The following is a 14,860-nucleotide window of genomic DNA, read 5'->3' on the forward strand; positions in this document are numbered from 1 at the left end:
CTGTTTAGAGATGAAAAAAAAAGACAGACCCACATTGAGTCAAGAAGTAATTCCAGAATGAATTAATGGAAAGCATAAAAGAATTCATGCAGAAGAGCTAGCTTTTTGTCTGCCTCTTCAAATAAAATCAAGTTCAACATCATCTTTTAGTTCCAGAAAACAAGGAGATAGAGTCTAATCCTCTGGAAATGTTCACTCAAGGGAACAAGAGTTTCAAATTGTGGCAGAAATACTTCTTGTCAATTTTACTCATATTGTCAAAAAGCTCAATAACTATTTTAAACTAAGAGAAGAAGTTATTAAATGAGAGAAGACAGAATAGTAATATTAATAAACTGTTTGGCTGCAATGAAATAAGTTTTTATAGATTTTATAACATATTGAATATCTGGTCCTACATTAAATATTTTAAACATTTTGTTTAAAAAAAAAAACCCTCTGCTAGATCCCTTTGTCGTCATGAGCCTTGTGCTCCAATCCCTGGAAACAAGAGCAATGCGAGGCTGCTTGACTCACGGCCAGAGGCCCACAAGGCGCACATACTTGTTCTGCAGCAGCTCATTCTCTTGCCGGAGCTGGCCCATTTCTGAGCGGATCCCTCGCTCGGTGTTCGAGAGGGAGCTGATCTGACTGCGGAGCTCCTGTTCCACTTGCCTGCTGGCCTGCAGGTCGGCCTTTAACTTTTTAATGTCTTGTTCCAGCCTAGGAGAAGGAGAAACACAGCATCTTCATCACTGACAGGCCAACCCGGGGGCTCTGTGGCAGACCCTGGCTGAAGTCCCTGACTGCTGGGTGGCTGGTGGAGCACCCTGCCAGCAGCTCCTGACATCAACACAACTCCCGTCTGCAATCAGCCTTTGAATCAGTGCTTCTGCCTGGGTCTCCCCCTTCCCACCAGAGGGTAACTTTTGATTCCCCCCAAATATTTGTGAACACTGACAGGTGAAGATGGTGCTTGTGAGTATCTGAGCTGCTAATAAAGGAGGAGGGGAAGGCAGAGGGAGGGTGCCTGAAGGGCACGGTCCCCTCTCCACTGGTGAATTCCCCATGCCCCTCAGCAAGGGAGATATGCTAATAACAACCAGCTCAGGACCCACATGCTTTGAGATATCCTGATAGATCAGAGTCTACTGTCTGAGATTCCCTCCCACCATGGGCCTAGAAGAAAACAGTGTCTGAGGCAGCCTCCTGAAACTGCTAGCATCCTTGCTAAATGATGTTCACACTTGTGGTGACTGTGACAGAAGAGCTCACTAGACTCAGCAACAATGAAAAAAGGTACAAATTACATGATCTACGAATCATAAGAAAACTCAATCTGTGAAATGAAGCTTATCTTTTCAATTCCTTACTCCTGTTCCATCTATTTTCTTTAATGCAGTAATAGTTTCACTTTAAGTGATATGTACTGGGGAGCTATTATATGCACATGTAGGACTGAAAAGGGTCAACAAAGAATATAAAGTTAAGCCCCCTTCTTCATGAGAGGACTTTACAATTTCACTAGAGGCCGATAAACAGACATTTAAAATGATTAAACCATAATACAGGAAGGCCATGGTTAAAAACATGCTAAAGGGAGTAACTAATATTTAATGAGAACTTACATGCCAGGCACTGTTCCATAGGTTTTAATGGTATGAACGCATTTAATCTGTACAACTATGAGCTAAATTGAATAACCTTGGCAATTATTAGTCCCATTTTTACAGATGAAGAAATTTAGATTCAGGAAAGGTTCCAGCCCAAGGTCACACAGGCAGCCTAGCTCTAGACTCCACTCTCTTCTCCAGCAGGCCAAACTGCGGCTCTATCAGCCACAGCATGGCATGGGGAGAAGTGTCGCATGAGTTCTGAGGAGAGAAGATGGGAAATGAGTTGGGCCTCGAAAGTTGGGCAGGATTTGGAGAAGTAGAAGGGGAGGAGAAGGCATTCCAAACAAGGGGAAAACATGCTCAAAAGCTCAAAGGTAGCAACAGCCACAGGCATTTGGAGGTAGAGCAATCAGTCTGGCCTCTGAGGAAGGCTTGTACTCTGGGAACAGGATGAGAAAGGATAGAAGGGACCTGGCAGATTAGACCAAGGAGAACGGCACTCAAGTTCAGGCCAAGGATGACTGCCAGGTGAGACTCAGAAGACACCTTTTCCTACAAACTTACAGTAGGCAAAAGTCAGTTAGCTCTGAAGACTCTTGTGCATTTCACTAATCCAACACACCAACAGAACCAAGAATTCTGGAGGGCAATGGTGATCTCTCCTTGGAACTGCCAGGTCCATAGACTAGGCCCTTACAGATATGTTTTATGAAGCACTAAACCCCCAGGGCCCATCAATCACAGTGATCAACACTTCCTAAATACATATATTGGTTGCCTGGCATTCCTTAGAAAACCAAAGAGCAGCTTTATTTACCTGTCTTACCTTTAGCCAATTGAAGCAAAATCTCAAAACCAAAAAGTCATGAAACATCAACGGTTAGCTCCCAGGCCCAGTAGCCAGTCCCCCTGTCCAGTGCCTGGGAACACGGACTAGAGACTCTGTTCCAGAAGAGCTACCGGGTCTCCTGACACAGCTCGCTCCCCAGGGAAGCGTCACAAATGGACATCATGCCACACTTTCCCTATTGCCAGGGTTATTCCAGTTGAATGTACTCCCGGAACTGCTCTAAACAATTACCGACTGGCATTTATACCATCCCCACACCGTCACTCATTCACCCGAAGTTACCCAAGGGATATTTTCTAAAACAGGTCGATGCTGTCAGGTTATCCTCATTAAGAAGTTTGGCTGAAAAATGTGTTAGGTAATTTATCTTTTTTGAGAAGTCGGTTTCACAGCCCGAGGGCTGCCTTTTTAGTAAAAAGGATGAGCTTTAAGAAGAGACTAGGGACTTAGCAAGGTTTAGAAACGGGGTATAGGATCAGGATTCTCGACTCAGCTCTGGAGCCAGCTCTGCGACCCTGGACAAGGCATATAACCTTTCAGGACTCAGTTTCCCCATCTCAGGCAAACGATCTCTGAAGTTCCTCCCAGCTTGGTCTAGGATTTCTAGGCCTGACACACTTACCACTGGCTGTTGATCTGCTCCTTCAGATTAGCAACCTAAGCTGTATCATATGCAGAGGCCCAGGAATCAAGTTCCACACAACCAGCCACTGGGGCAAAGCATGTGCCGCAGTTGGGAATGAAAGAAAAATTAAATCTGCGAAGTCTAGATGTCAAGAATTTTGAAGTTATTACTTTTTTAGAGTTTTTAACCTATAAAAGCCAAATTTCCTACCATGAACTAAGAATAACAATTTCTGAATGAAACTTTAGAGTTCTTTGAAAAATGTAAAAAAACCAAGGAGTTAGTGCAGTTAGGAGAGCAAAGTGTGCAAAAATATCTAGAGTGTAACTTCTGGAGATCGCAGAACACTAAACAATATTTTTTGTGTGTAGAACTATGAAAATTTTATCAAAGACATATAGCAGCACAATACAAGAAAAATAAAGTGACGTGGTTAAAATAAAGTGACGTGGTTACAAGGGTGTGTTCACTTTTTGAAAATTCATAAGTTGTACACTTAAGATTTGAGCACTTTTGTGGATGTGTGTTATACTTCAATAAAAAGCTTATTTTCAAAAATTAAATAACTTAAGTTCACAAGGCACAGAATTAAAATGCTTCAGGATTTTCATAACTGTTGCCATTGGTTCTGTAAAACTCTGAATGACTGTTTTCCAAACGGTTGCAGCAAACCTGTTAGTTAACACAGCATTCCTCAGTTTAAGGAACACTGGTCTATAGGAAACTGCATAACAACATGTAAGATAACTTAATGTGCTAAATGGTAAATTCTCAGTAACTTTTAAAATTTATTAGGGGAAACTTTTCATTGTCTCTCTGCAGAAAGCATTAATTTAATGTTGAACGTTCACTATTTTAAATCTTAACTGAGGCAGGTGGTAAAATGATTTACAAACCCTTATTGGATTTATGTTTTTATTGCAAAAGTGATACCCAGTCAAAATAAAAAACTGCATACAACAGAAAAGTATAAAGAATAAACATGTAAATAACTCATAATCCTTTCATCCAGACAGAACCACTATTTGCATTTGGTTTACTTCATTTCTGTATGTCTTTTTCTTTCTCTTTCTTAACACATGTAAACATTTTTCATATTGCTGAGAGGGTATCACATGTATAGTTTACATATCTTAAGCACCTTTCCACACTATTAGAAACTTTTCACAAACAACTTAATTGCTGCATAATATTACACTGCACAGATGTACTGTACTACCAATCTCTGCATATGCTCAATAAAAAAATGTATACATGAGTTTTTAAAGAATTACATGAATTAGTAAGTCGAACTGAATCGAGCCAGTCAAGTGCCAGGGGCATTTATTAGACAGATAACTACTACTTGTCATAATGGTAAACTTAACCCTTTTGTGCTGAAGGTCAATACTTACTAGGTAAAATGCAGATATATAATTTACTGCTGTGAAACACCAAGAAGTACTGATTAAATGGTGTTAAGAGGTTAATGCAAAATCTTCAAATGTATTCATGGGATTTTACTAAAATGTCGATAGCTGCAACCTAAATTTGAAGCACGTGGCCAGGAAGAAAATGAGGCAGAAGTAATAGTTTATAACCCTTAAAACTAATTTCAGTAAATAGGAATCAAAAGAAAGCAGGAAAAAATTTCATCTCCAAGCTCAAATCCATTTATCAGAGCTAAATCCTATTCTCCTCCCTACACAATAGAAGATTAAGGGATAAAAGAGAACTTTCCTCCAGCAGAACTATAAACTCATCCAAAAAAGAGAAATAATGGGTCAGACAGATCTTAACCAAACCGAACCAAGGCTTCGGCAGGAAATAAACATACTCCCTCCTTGCCCAACTCCCGTGGCGCTAGTCACCCTTACGAAGGCTGTCCAGTAGCGCTGCCACTTGGGATACAGACAGGGCCCACAGCAAAGCTGGAGTCTATGTGTCCAATAAATATGTCTATCTGGGCCCAATCAGACAAACCAGGGGTCTAATCAACTCAGAATGTTACCTGTTAGGTCCAGGCACCTTTCCGAGCCACTTTACTCCACTTTACTGATAAAATTTTAAATCAACTTCTAAACTTGTAAGCTACCTCTAAACGCCAGCAGAGCACCTAACTCACAAGCAAGAGGTGGGGCCCCTGGAGCAGCCCTTCCTCAGGGCTCCACTCGCCGGCCCAGCTGACTTCAGAGCAAAACTGCCAAGCTGAGGAACGCTCTCACCCACTCCAAACCTCAACTCTACCTCATCTCCTCCCTCATTCCACCCAGCTAAGGTACGCTATAATGTAAACGGTTGCTAATTATTTAATTTTAAGGGAAAAAGTTACATGTTAATAAGGGGTAGTTTCCTAGCTGACCAAAAGAATGAAGCTCAGACCTGCGTCTTTCAAGGCAGGCTAAGTAAGAAAAATATCTTCGAGCATCTTGAAGCACACCTGGTAGTAAAACAAAGTACAGTATTCAAGTGTCAGCTTTTAGTTGAAAGAGGTATTGTTAAGCATCTGAAAAGGTAGGGAGATATTTATGTCTAAGTGTTTGTAATCCTTATCTTTGTGGATTACTTGAATTACAGCCACAGTGCTATGACTTCATTGAAAGTTTAAAAGTCTCCAATGTGTAGAGCCAGTACCTTCATGTTTTTATAAAGCCTGAGGCTTTATGAGGCCTGACTGAGAACACAGAAGAACTTTAAGACTTCGGGGCAGGAAACTGCCCCAGGAAGCAAGTCCTGCGAAAAAGAGGGAGACCTTTTCTCAGCCAGGACTTCACCTACGGATGACTCCATACCCATTCCAGAAGACGAACTAAGTGTATATTTCTATGGGTTGCCAGCTTGACCCCATGAGGCCCTCAGGAAGATAAGGAGCCTCGGCTCTGCTGGTTATCTCTGAGCTCTAAGAAGCTGTGACAGAGATGCTGTAGGCCTTGCATGACAACACAGAACTTAAGAGTGCTGCTTACCACGTAAGAAAAGGGGCTTCAGAAGGTCACCTTCAAACGATACAGCCAAGTGACTGAAAGATTAGTTTTTTTCACAAACCCATCATACCAGCCAAAATGACCCACTCCTTGTTTCCAGACATCTTCTGCCTTTAATTATACCACCCCTCCCTCCTGGAGGAATGGCCTCCAATTTTCAAGTCTCACTCATTCGAGACCCACTTAAAAAATAAAAACAAAAACCAAACTCTCCACCATGAGGTGCTGATTTCCCTCTCCTTCTGAAATCTGAGAGCCCTTACTGTTGGTGTTTCTGGTTTGGCACTAAACCATTTCCCTGTGCTGTTTTTACATTTGTTTTGGTTTTTAATATTTTCCTGTGTATATATCTTATTTCTAAAGAGCCTAAAAGTTCTCTGAAGCCAGGGACTGGCGGTGCTCTAAAATTAGAAGCTGGAAGTGTATTTCTAAAGTTTCTTCCAACCCTTCCAAGACCATGTCTCTAACCCTCGCTCTGTGTCCATTTCCTCAGTGCTTAGATTAGAACAGGGTTAGCGTTATGATATATGAGGCTCTGGAAACAACCTATCTACAGCAGGCCGCCAGATTTTTAGTTTCAGTAGTGGCTGAAGGAGACAGGGGTAAAGGGGCATTTGCTTATCAGGAAGGCAGGTGCACATGAAAAGACTGAATGAAGACGGGAATAAAGACACAGACCTACTAGAGCATGGACTTGAGGATATGGGGAGGGGGAAGGGTAAGCTGGGACAAAGTGAGAGAGTGGCATGGACATATATACACTACCAAACGTAAAATAGATAGCTAGTGGGAAGCAGCTGCATGGCACAGGGAGATCAGCTAGGTGGTTTGTGACCACCTAGAGGGGTGGGATAGGGAGGGTGGGAGGGAGGGAGACGCAAGAGGGAAGAGATATGGGAACATATGTATATGTACAACTGATTCACTTTGTTATAAAGCAGAAACTAACACACCATTGTAAAGCAATTATACTCCAATAAAGATGTTTAAAAAAAAAAAAAAGACTGAACGAAGAGCAACTGCTTTATCTCGCTACGTACCTAATTCCATTAGGAGATCCCCTGGCATACGTTAATCATACAAGACAAAACTTGTTTAGGGACCACACAGCTGTCTATGCAGGAAACTGAGCTCATAAATCAAAGCTCTGTCCCCAGAAGAAATACTGTTCACCTTCTCCACCAACTCCCTCCCTTCCCCCCTTTCCAGATCACTCACCCTGACAGGCTGGGTAGCATGGGTCATTCACATAAAAACATGAATGTCTTTCGTCTTAAGTGAGGCCTACACTGACTTGAAGCTGCTCTAGTATATCCTATAAACCACAGCTTTGGAAATAAGGAAATGAAGCTGCCTCAGGTCTCACTGTGGTTACTACAATTGCTTACCAGGCACATGTATCCAAAAATAAGCAACAGCCTGATTACCTGATTGCTAGGTGAAACCATAATACAAAGTACCTTATGTCTCTGCTCCCTAATCTGTCAAACACATTCATTTTCATTAAGGAACACAGAGGAGGAAAGGAAATCTAGAGGATTTCACTGGCCATTCACGGAATAGAAAACTGACTTCTTGAAGCCCTTTAAGAATAAAGCTATGGGTGCCATGAACTAGTATTTTTAATAAGGTCCTTAAAAGATGTGGTCAGATATGATACTTTGTATCAAAAAAGTATTTAAAATGTTCATATCTGTTAATACATCATCCCTCTCCCACACTGGAGATACACACAAAGATTTGTGTAAAAGTGTGTTTGTTGCAGCATTATTTATAATAAGAAAAAAAAAAGCAGGAACACAAATATTCAACAGAAGAGTGGCTAAATAAATTGTATATTCATGTGTCTGACTGACATGCCACCATTAAAAAACCATTGGGGTCTTCCCTGGTGGCACAGTGGTTAAGAATCCGCCTGCCAATGCAGGGGACATGGGTTCAAGCCCTGGCCTGGGAAGATCCTACATGGTGCGGAGCACTAAGCCCGTGTGCCACAATTACTGAGCCTGCGAGCCACAACTACTGAGCCCACGTGCCACAACTACTGAAGCCCACGCGCCTAGAGCCCACGCTCTGCAACAAGAGAAGCCACCGCGATGAGAAGCCCGTGCACCGTAACGAAGAGTAGCCCCCGCTCGCTGCAACTAGAGAAAGCCCACATGCAGCAACAAACTCAACACAGCCAAAAAAATAATAAACAAATTAATTTTTTAAAAAACCACTGAGGAAGAATATTCAATGACATGGGAGAATGCTCATGATATAGTCAGTGAAAAAGACAATTACAAAACATTATACGTAGTATGAGCTTCGTTTTGTGAAAATATGTATGTATGCAAGAGAAAAAAAGACTGAGAGGATATACATTAAGATAGTGGGGCTTCCCTGGTGGCGCAGTGGTTGAGAGTCCATCTGCCGATGCAGGGGACACGGGTTTGTGCCCCAGTCCGGGAGGATCCCACATGCCGCGGAGCGGCTGGGCCTGTGAGCCATGGCCGCTGAGCCTGTGCGTCCGGAGCCTGTGCTCCACAGCGGGAGAGGCCACAGCAGTGAGAGGCCTACATACCTCAAAAAAAAAAAAAAAAAAAAGATAGTGGCCACCTCTTCTTTATTTTCAAAATTGGAAGTAATCAACAGCTTATTTTTAACATTTTAATTATCATTTTATGATTGGGAGAAAAGTTATTTCAAAATAGGAAGCTGTTAATTTGCTTTCCATGGCTTTTCAACATTCACTGTTACTCTTAGATTTGCCCATGTCACAGGCCAGTTTCAGAAATAATCTGAAAGCCTTAGGGAAAACCCAACTCTTTTACTTCCTAAACTTTTTAGGTCACTCCAAGGAAGGCGAACTTAATTTTCTGAAGTAGAAGACACCTCAGTTCCTAAATCTACATCAACTACCTGTACTTCCCATTCATCAGTTCCCATTAAAGCAACAGTTTGTCTAAATCTAGATTCTAGAGCTGCAGTTTATGGCCCTGCCCGGGCTCCCTGTAAAAGAAGAGAGCAGGCATCGCTCTGACATCAGCCTTGACAGTATACACACGTTACAGGGGATGGTGCTGGGAGGTCCAGATTCTAAACTGGCTGGTCTGTGAAATCTGCAAATAACCACTGTCCATGTCCCCTGTTTCGGTGTATTTTATGCTCCAAGAACACGGCAGAAAAACACCTTGGTGTGGAGTAAGTCACCTGCCTTAGACACAGGAGGCCTCTATACCGTATGGTTTGAGGAACACCAGAGACCCAAACTACCCTTCTTACCATAAGGCTGTCCCCTCTCCTTCTAAGTGGTCTGAAGGCCTCACGGTCAGGTGTGAGGATGCAACAAAAAAGATGGCAGTCTTTGACTCTGGAGGGGCACTGTCAACAGGTGCATGTTTTCCAGGAGCACACGGAACTCAAGGACAGGAGAAGGCAAAAAGTTCCCATCAATACATGGCAGATCCGTGCATGGGAATTACCAGATTGCCCCTAACTACAAGTCCTTCCTGCACGAGTCCAGTTTTTGACTGGTGGGGTCAGTGGGGGATGGAACAAAATACAAGAGTAACAGAAGGGTGAGGTGCAGAGGTTACAGACTGGTGAGCCAATCCGGCCCATGAACATGTTTGTTTCACTCTCCTCCACATGATGCAAAAATAAATGTTGTGGAACTGTGAGATTTCACATAAAGACACCTATTTTGGCATCTCCTCTGAATATCAGAAGATTTAGCAACACTGGGCCTGCAACCCCACAGCAACACCTGGCTGGGCCGTCTGGAAGGGCATGTGCTTCCCAACTCCCACGTGCCGGGTGCAGTACTGAGTACGAACGATGCCAACCCCGGCCCCCTGCTCACACCTGTGCCCTGCCTCGCTCCTGTACGTGCCGGAGTCCGCAACACCCTCTCTAGAGCCAGGGGGACAGTAAGGGCAGTGGTCCTTTCCAGTTCATTACACTGTTTCTGTTTCAAATCTGTTACAACACTCTACCAAGAAAGGTGAAACGTAGCTTACGAGAGAGAGGAGTTGTCATTCTTTCCATAAAAAAGAAACTAAAACTTGCTTTAATTCTGAGAGTCCCAGCTGACTAGAAAAGAGGTCTAAGAGATCCCAGAGAGATTTGCACAGACTGAAGTATACCCACACTGGCGGTCAAAGTACTCAAATAGCCAGTTTCTAAATGGTAGTGTGAGTAACATTTAAAGAATACAGTTCCTTTTCCTTGGAGCTCCGCCCCTTCAGGGAATCCACCTCTAATTCCCTTAGCTGGAAATCTCAGTTCGTTATGTGCCAGCAGGGGTACTGACTCAGAATTTAACACAACATTTTATAGTAGTTCCTTCTGAATTCTAGGGAGGTAACTTTCTAGCTGGCTAATCAGAAATCCCTGTTTTAGAATAAACTCTCAGTACTCAACATAAAAATGTTTCTAATGTGGATTCCCCCCACCAAATAATTTGTGTTATTTCATAATTTATCCATACAACATAGATAATGATCTTTTTTGATCACCTGGATATGCAGACTAAGTAAACTGCTGGCTTAAATTCATTAATGCCTAGCTCCTAAAGTGCTGCTTGGTTTTCAAGTCACAAAATAGGCCTGCTTAAGTATAAAATTATCATGCTTCTATTACCATATTTATATCCCAGAATATTATAGTTTTAAATCACTGCAATGGTTAAAATAAATTCAAACTATATTATGAATTAATATAATAAACAAAGCTAACCAAATAAAACCTACAGGTACCTTAAATATTATGAGCATGGAAGAAAATGAAAATAAATCAGGTCCAACAATGTGTATCTGCTCAGAAACAATGCTAGACTAATATAAATCAAAAACATGTTTCCACAGAGACACTGAACTTACTAATAAATAGAAATGGCTCTACTACTTTTTTTCACTTAATAATTTCCAAAGAATTTATTTTCACTTAATAATTTCCAAAAAATTTAGTAGTAGCTATATCCAACATATTTAATCTAATTCTTTCTGAAATGTCACGTATTTTTACTAAATTTACCCCTCAGCTAGAAATGATACTGTTACAAGTAAATGGTCAAATGCACCTGTGGAAGCGGAAAGGCCTACTTTGGCAGCCACCACGCACAAGGAGAGTGTCAGGCAAGTCACTATGCAGCACAGGTTGTCAATGCAGGTGACAGGTAGCACACGTAGGGAAAGCAGCCAGGGTAAAGCCCCAAAGCCCCAATCACTGTCTCCCAGGGTCATATTTTCTTCCACAAACTATTCCTGACACACAGCAAAATGTATTCAAATGCAAAAGAAAACAAACAAATACACCATTTTCTCTTTGGCACCAGAGATGACATACAAGCAGTCAATGCATTTTCTAACCAGGGGGATTTCCTTGGAGGGAAGTTTGGAAACATGGAATCCAAGCTCTCTCTCCAGCTACCACAAAGACAAAGAGAATGGCTAGAGCTAAGGGGGAAGAGAGAAGGCAAGACCCACCAGGAAAGATGAATAAGACAAGGCAAACTGAGATTTCCTCCGAGTTCTTGGCTGACATGTGGCTTGTGCCTGGATTCCTTGGCCCTGAGGAACAACCAACTCACTGGCAGAGCAAATGGCTTTTTCAAAAGTCCCTTGGAGGAGTTTTCTCCCCTTGCCCTGTAACCTCCTCACAGCCTGGAAAAAAGTCCTGACAGAGTACTTAATTTTAAAACTTTCTGGGAAATACCAAGGAAAAGGGCTTAGAGTGGAAAGTCCTTCTATTTTTTAGAAATAAAATCAGTAACAACATACTCAAGAACAACAAATAGTTTGACACTGGATGGCAGGTCCTTGGCCTGGTCTAATGTAATATTTAGGTTTTCCACCTTCAAAAGCCTTTGAGTTGCACTGCACTGCATCTTTCCTCCCCCTGCCCCCATCTAGTATTTTCCCTGCACAAAGGTAATATTCATTCAACAAGTATTTACTGAGCATCTACCCTGTGGCAATCACTGTGTACTGTGGCAGACAAGAAAAAAGGAGGTCCCTGCCCTGGTCGAGCTTACATTCTTTTATGGGCATAATAAGCCCGTGTAAAAATTCAAAGTATGTAGAAATGGACAATGTAGAAAGTAAACATCTCCTATAATCAGCTGCAATTGACCATTTGGTGTATACTATTTCAAATAATTTTCTGTGTATATAAGAATGATACCTAACCATATTTTGTTAATGGTTCATACCATATGATCTGTTTTGCTATTTCCGCCCCTTTAACAATCAATATTGGGGTGTTTCCATTACCTTCTTTTAAGATGAGTTTCCACCTTTCAAGAGACTCCTTTGTAACCTTCCCCACTTAAACTACTGTGATTTCCCACGTAGGACTCTTTAGGGACTTGGGAGAGGGCTGGAAAGGTCCATAAAAGGCCACCTCCCCCTGGAGTATCTGTCTCAGGGAATGCTCGTGGGCTCTTCCTCTGGAATTGACTGCTCTGTCTTGTTTCTTTCCCATAGTCAGGTCTCAACTTTGGATTCTACCCTCGCTTTGTGCCTACAATCTCTAAGATGACAAAACAGGGGCTTCTTGGATTATCTTTACTCTGCTCTTTTGCACAGCTATTCACACCAAAATCATACTGAACCCACTGATTATTAAAAATCAGTATCTAAAAATATGGCCATTTCCTTTCAATGGATACATAATTTTTAATTGTGTGTAGACACCTTAAAATGTGGGAAATGAAAAATAGGCAGTAGTGTAAACTGTCTGTTGTTTTTCTCCCAACAGCAAGACCACACTAAATAGCCTTCTATAAGGCAGAGGTTACATGACAATCTCAAATGCTGGTGTCTGGAGACAAGATTAAATGCAGAAGTACAAAGACTGAGAACTGCTATTCAAACCACCTGAGCAATCTGTGGCATCAGCAAATCCTGTCAAAGAAGAAAGTTGGCTGTTGTTAGCTTTTGCTATCTTCGTCCCCCTTAAGAAAAACATAAAATCATAAAACATAAACACAAAGTTTATATGGGCTAGAAAGTGGAATGAAGACCAGTGACATTTTGCTCACCTACCAGCTTAACCTAGAAAGAGATGAGTCACAAATACTCATATCACAGCTACTAAAAACACAATCAATATACTCACGGATGGATCAGAACACTATTTATGAATTATGTTGTCATTAATCTATATGATCCCAAAATATTTCCCTAAGACCCAGATCTAGTAATATAAGTTAGTTCCTGGGTATGAGTGTAAGTTAAACACTCCTCAGTGTCAGTGAATGAGTTAAAATGTCTTAAAGTGCTTCTCTATCCCTCCTCTCCTCCTCCCTCCCCTCTGAGTCAGGGCTATCACACTTGCTTAGTGATTACTGGAAAAATCTTGATTACTGGAAAAATCCTCCTTTTCTCCCAAGGCTCTCAAGTCTCCAAATAAGCAGAACTGTATGAACAAACTAACTTATAAGTAATAACATTTTGGTGTGCTTAAAATAACCAAATGAATTCAGAGAGGAAAAAAGAGTGACTTTTCAATATATGAAAACATATCCCAGATTTCCACTTTCCCCTGAAGAAAACCCACCCCCACCCTCACCCTCAGAACTTACCACCATGGCCACGCCCACACCCCAGCACCTCAGCACTTCAAAGCAGTCACTGGTGGCCCTTCCTCAGGGTAAGTTGATGGTTACATCCCCAATCCTAAATTTTCCAATTCAAGGCTCTTGGCTCTGCTGCTGTCAAGCTAGGCCTACCCCAGATTTATTGCTAAAGGGCAAATTTCCTGCTGGGTGGCTCTAGGCTATCTGAACCAGACTAACTCCCACATAGCACTAACCAGAACTGAATTCTCAGAGACCCTGTAAGCTTTCAAGGGTACGACTGGATGGCCCCCTTCTGTTCAGAAATAAGTACACCCCTGTGTCTTTGGCAAGAGCAAGAATTTTTAAAACACTTAAAAGAGCATATCTCTAGAAAAATGTAAAATTAAGTGAGTTCTGAAATCCTAAGCATTTCTTCTGTAGATTTTAGCCACGAGAGCATAAAACTTAGCTCTGGCGCCCATCCTTATGTCAGCTTTAGCTGTGTGTGCATTTAAAACAAAAACACAAAAACACAAAATGTTTTTAAAAAACAGAGAAATAAAGCAGGTTGATAAAACTTTTTTTTTTAAGCAGCATGGTATAACAGCAAAGGCAGAAGTCAAGAAATTTCGGTTCCGGTCCTGGTAACTACCACTCTAGCTGGGTTACTTGGACTAGCCATTTACTCTTGTAAGGCTTGTTTACTTCTCTGCTAAAAAGACAGGGTTGGGGAGGCTGGTCTAACTGTCTCTTAGAACTCTTGCAGTTCCAAAAAAAACACGCATCATTCTAAATTCTACTCAGTTTTGTAAAATGCATCTCTACTAGGCAAACTGTGGACACTTTTCCTTCATGACCCTTCACACCAAACATTATTCAACTATGTTAAAGAGTTGATATCTTATTAAGAATAAGCACTAGAAACAAGAAAGGTTAATCTTCTGTCTTGAACACAAAAAACAAAGAAAGAAAAGGCGGGATGGAAATAAACCAAGAAGAGACTTTTGCTTCCACATTTCTACAGAATATGATCACTTTACATTTTGTACTAAGTTTTAAATTCTCTCCCTTAACCAGGAAATTGAAACAAGTAACAAACCCCAACAAGAAACCCCACAGTCTTGGGCTGTATTTGAGAGGGAGCTTTGTGCCAAGTACAAACAAAAGTGTTGGCTCTTCTGCTTGTAGGCCCTGAAACTACAGGAAAGCAGCTCAGGTGTCGCACCCTGACCTGCCGGATCTTAGAGTGACCACTGAATGATCACACAGACCTGCCATGGA

At 41.6% G+C, this 14,860-nt stretch overlaps 1 protein-coding gene across 1 annotated transcript in view; it reads right to left on the reverse strand.

Annotated features, from left to right (window-relative positions):
• Window positions 1-14,860, reverse strand: part of MACO1 (macoilin 1) — a 56,320-nt gene that overhangs the window by 11,367 nt on the left and 30,093 nt on the right. The window contains exon 7 of the mRNA XM_030874044.2: window positions 544-702. Coding sequence (XP_030729904.1) covers window positions 544-702 — 159 coding nt within the window. The remainder of the gene's footprint in view (window positions 1-543; window positions 703-14,860) is intronic.

The sequence above is a fragment of the Globicephala melas genome, chromosome 1 (genome assembly GCF_963455315.2).
Source record: "Globicephala melas chromosome 1, mGloMel1.2, whole genome shotgun sequence".
NCBI lineage: Eukaryota > Metazoa > Chordata > Mammalia > Artiodactyla > Delphinidae > Globicephala > Globicephala melas.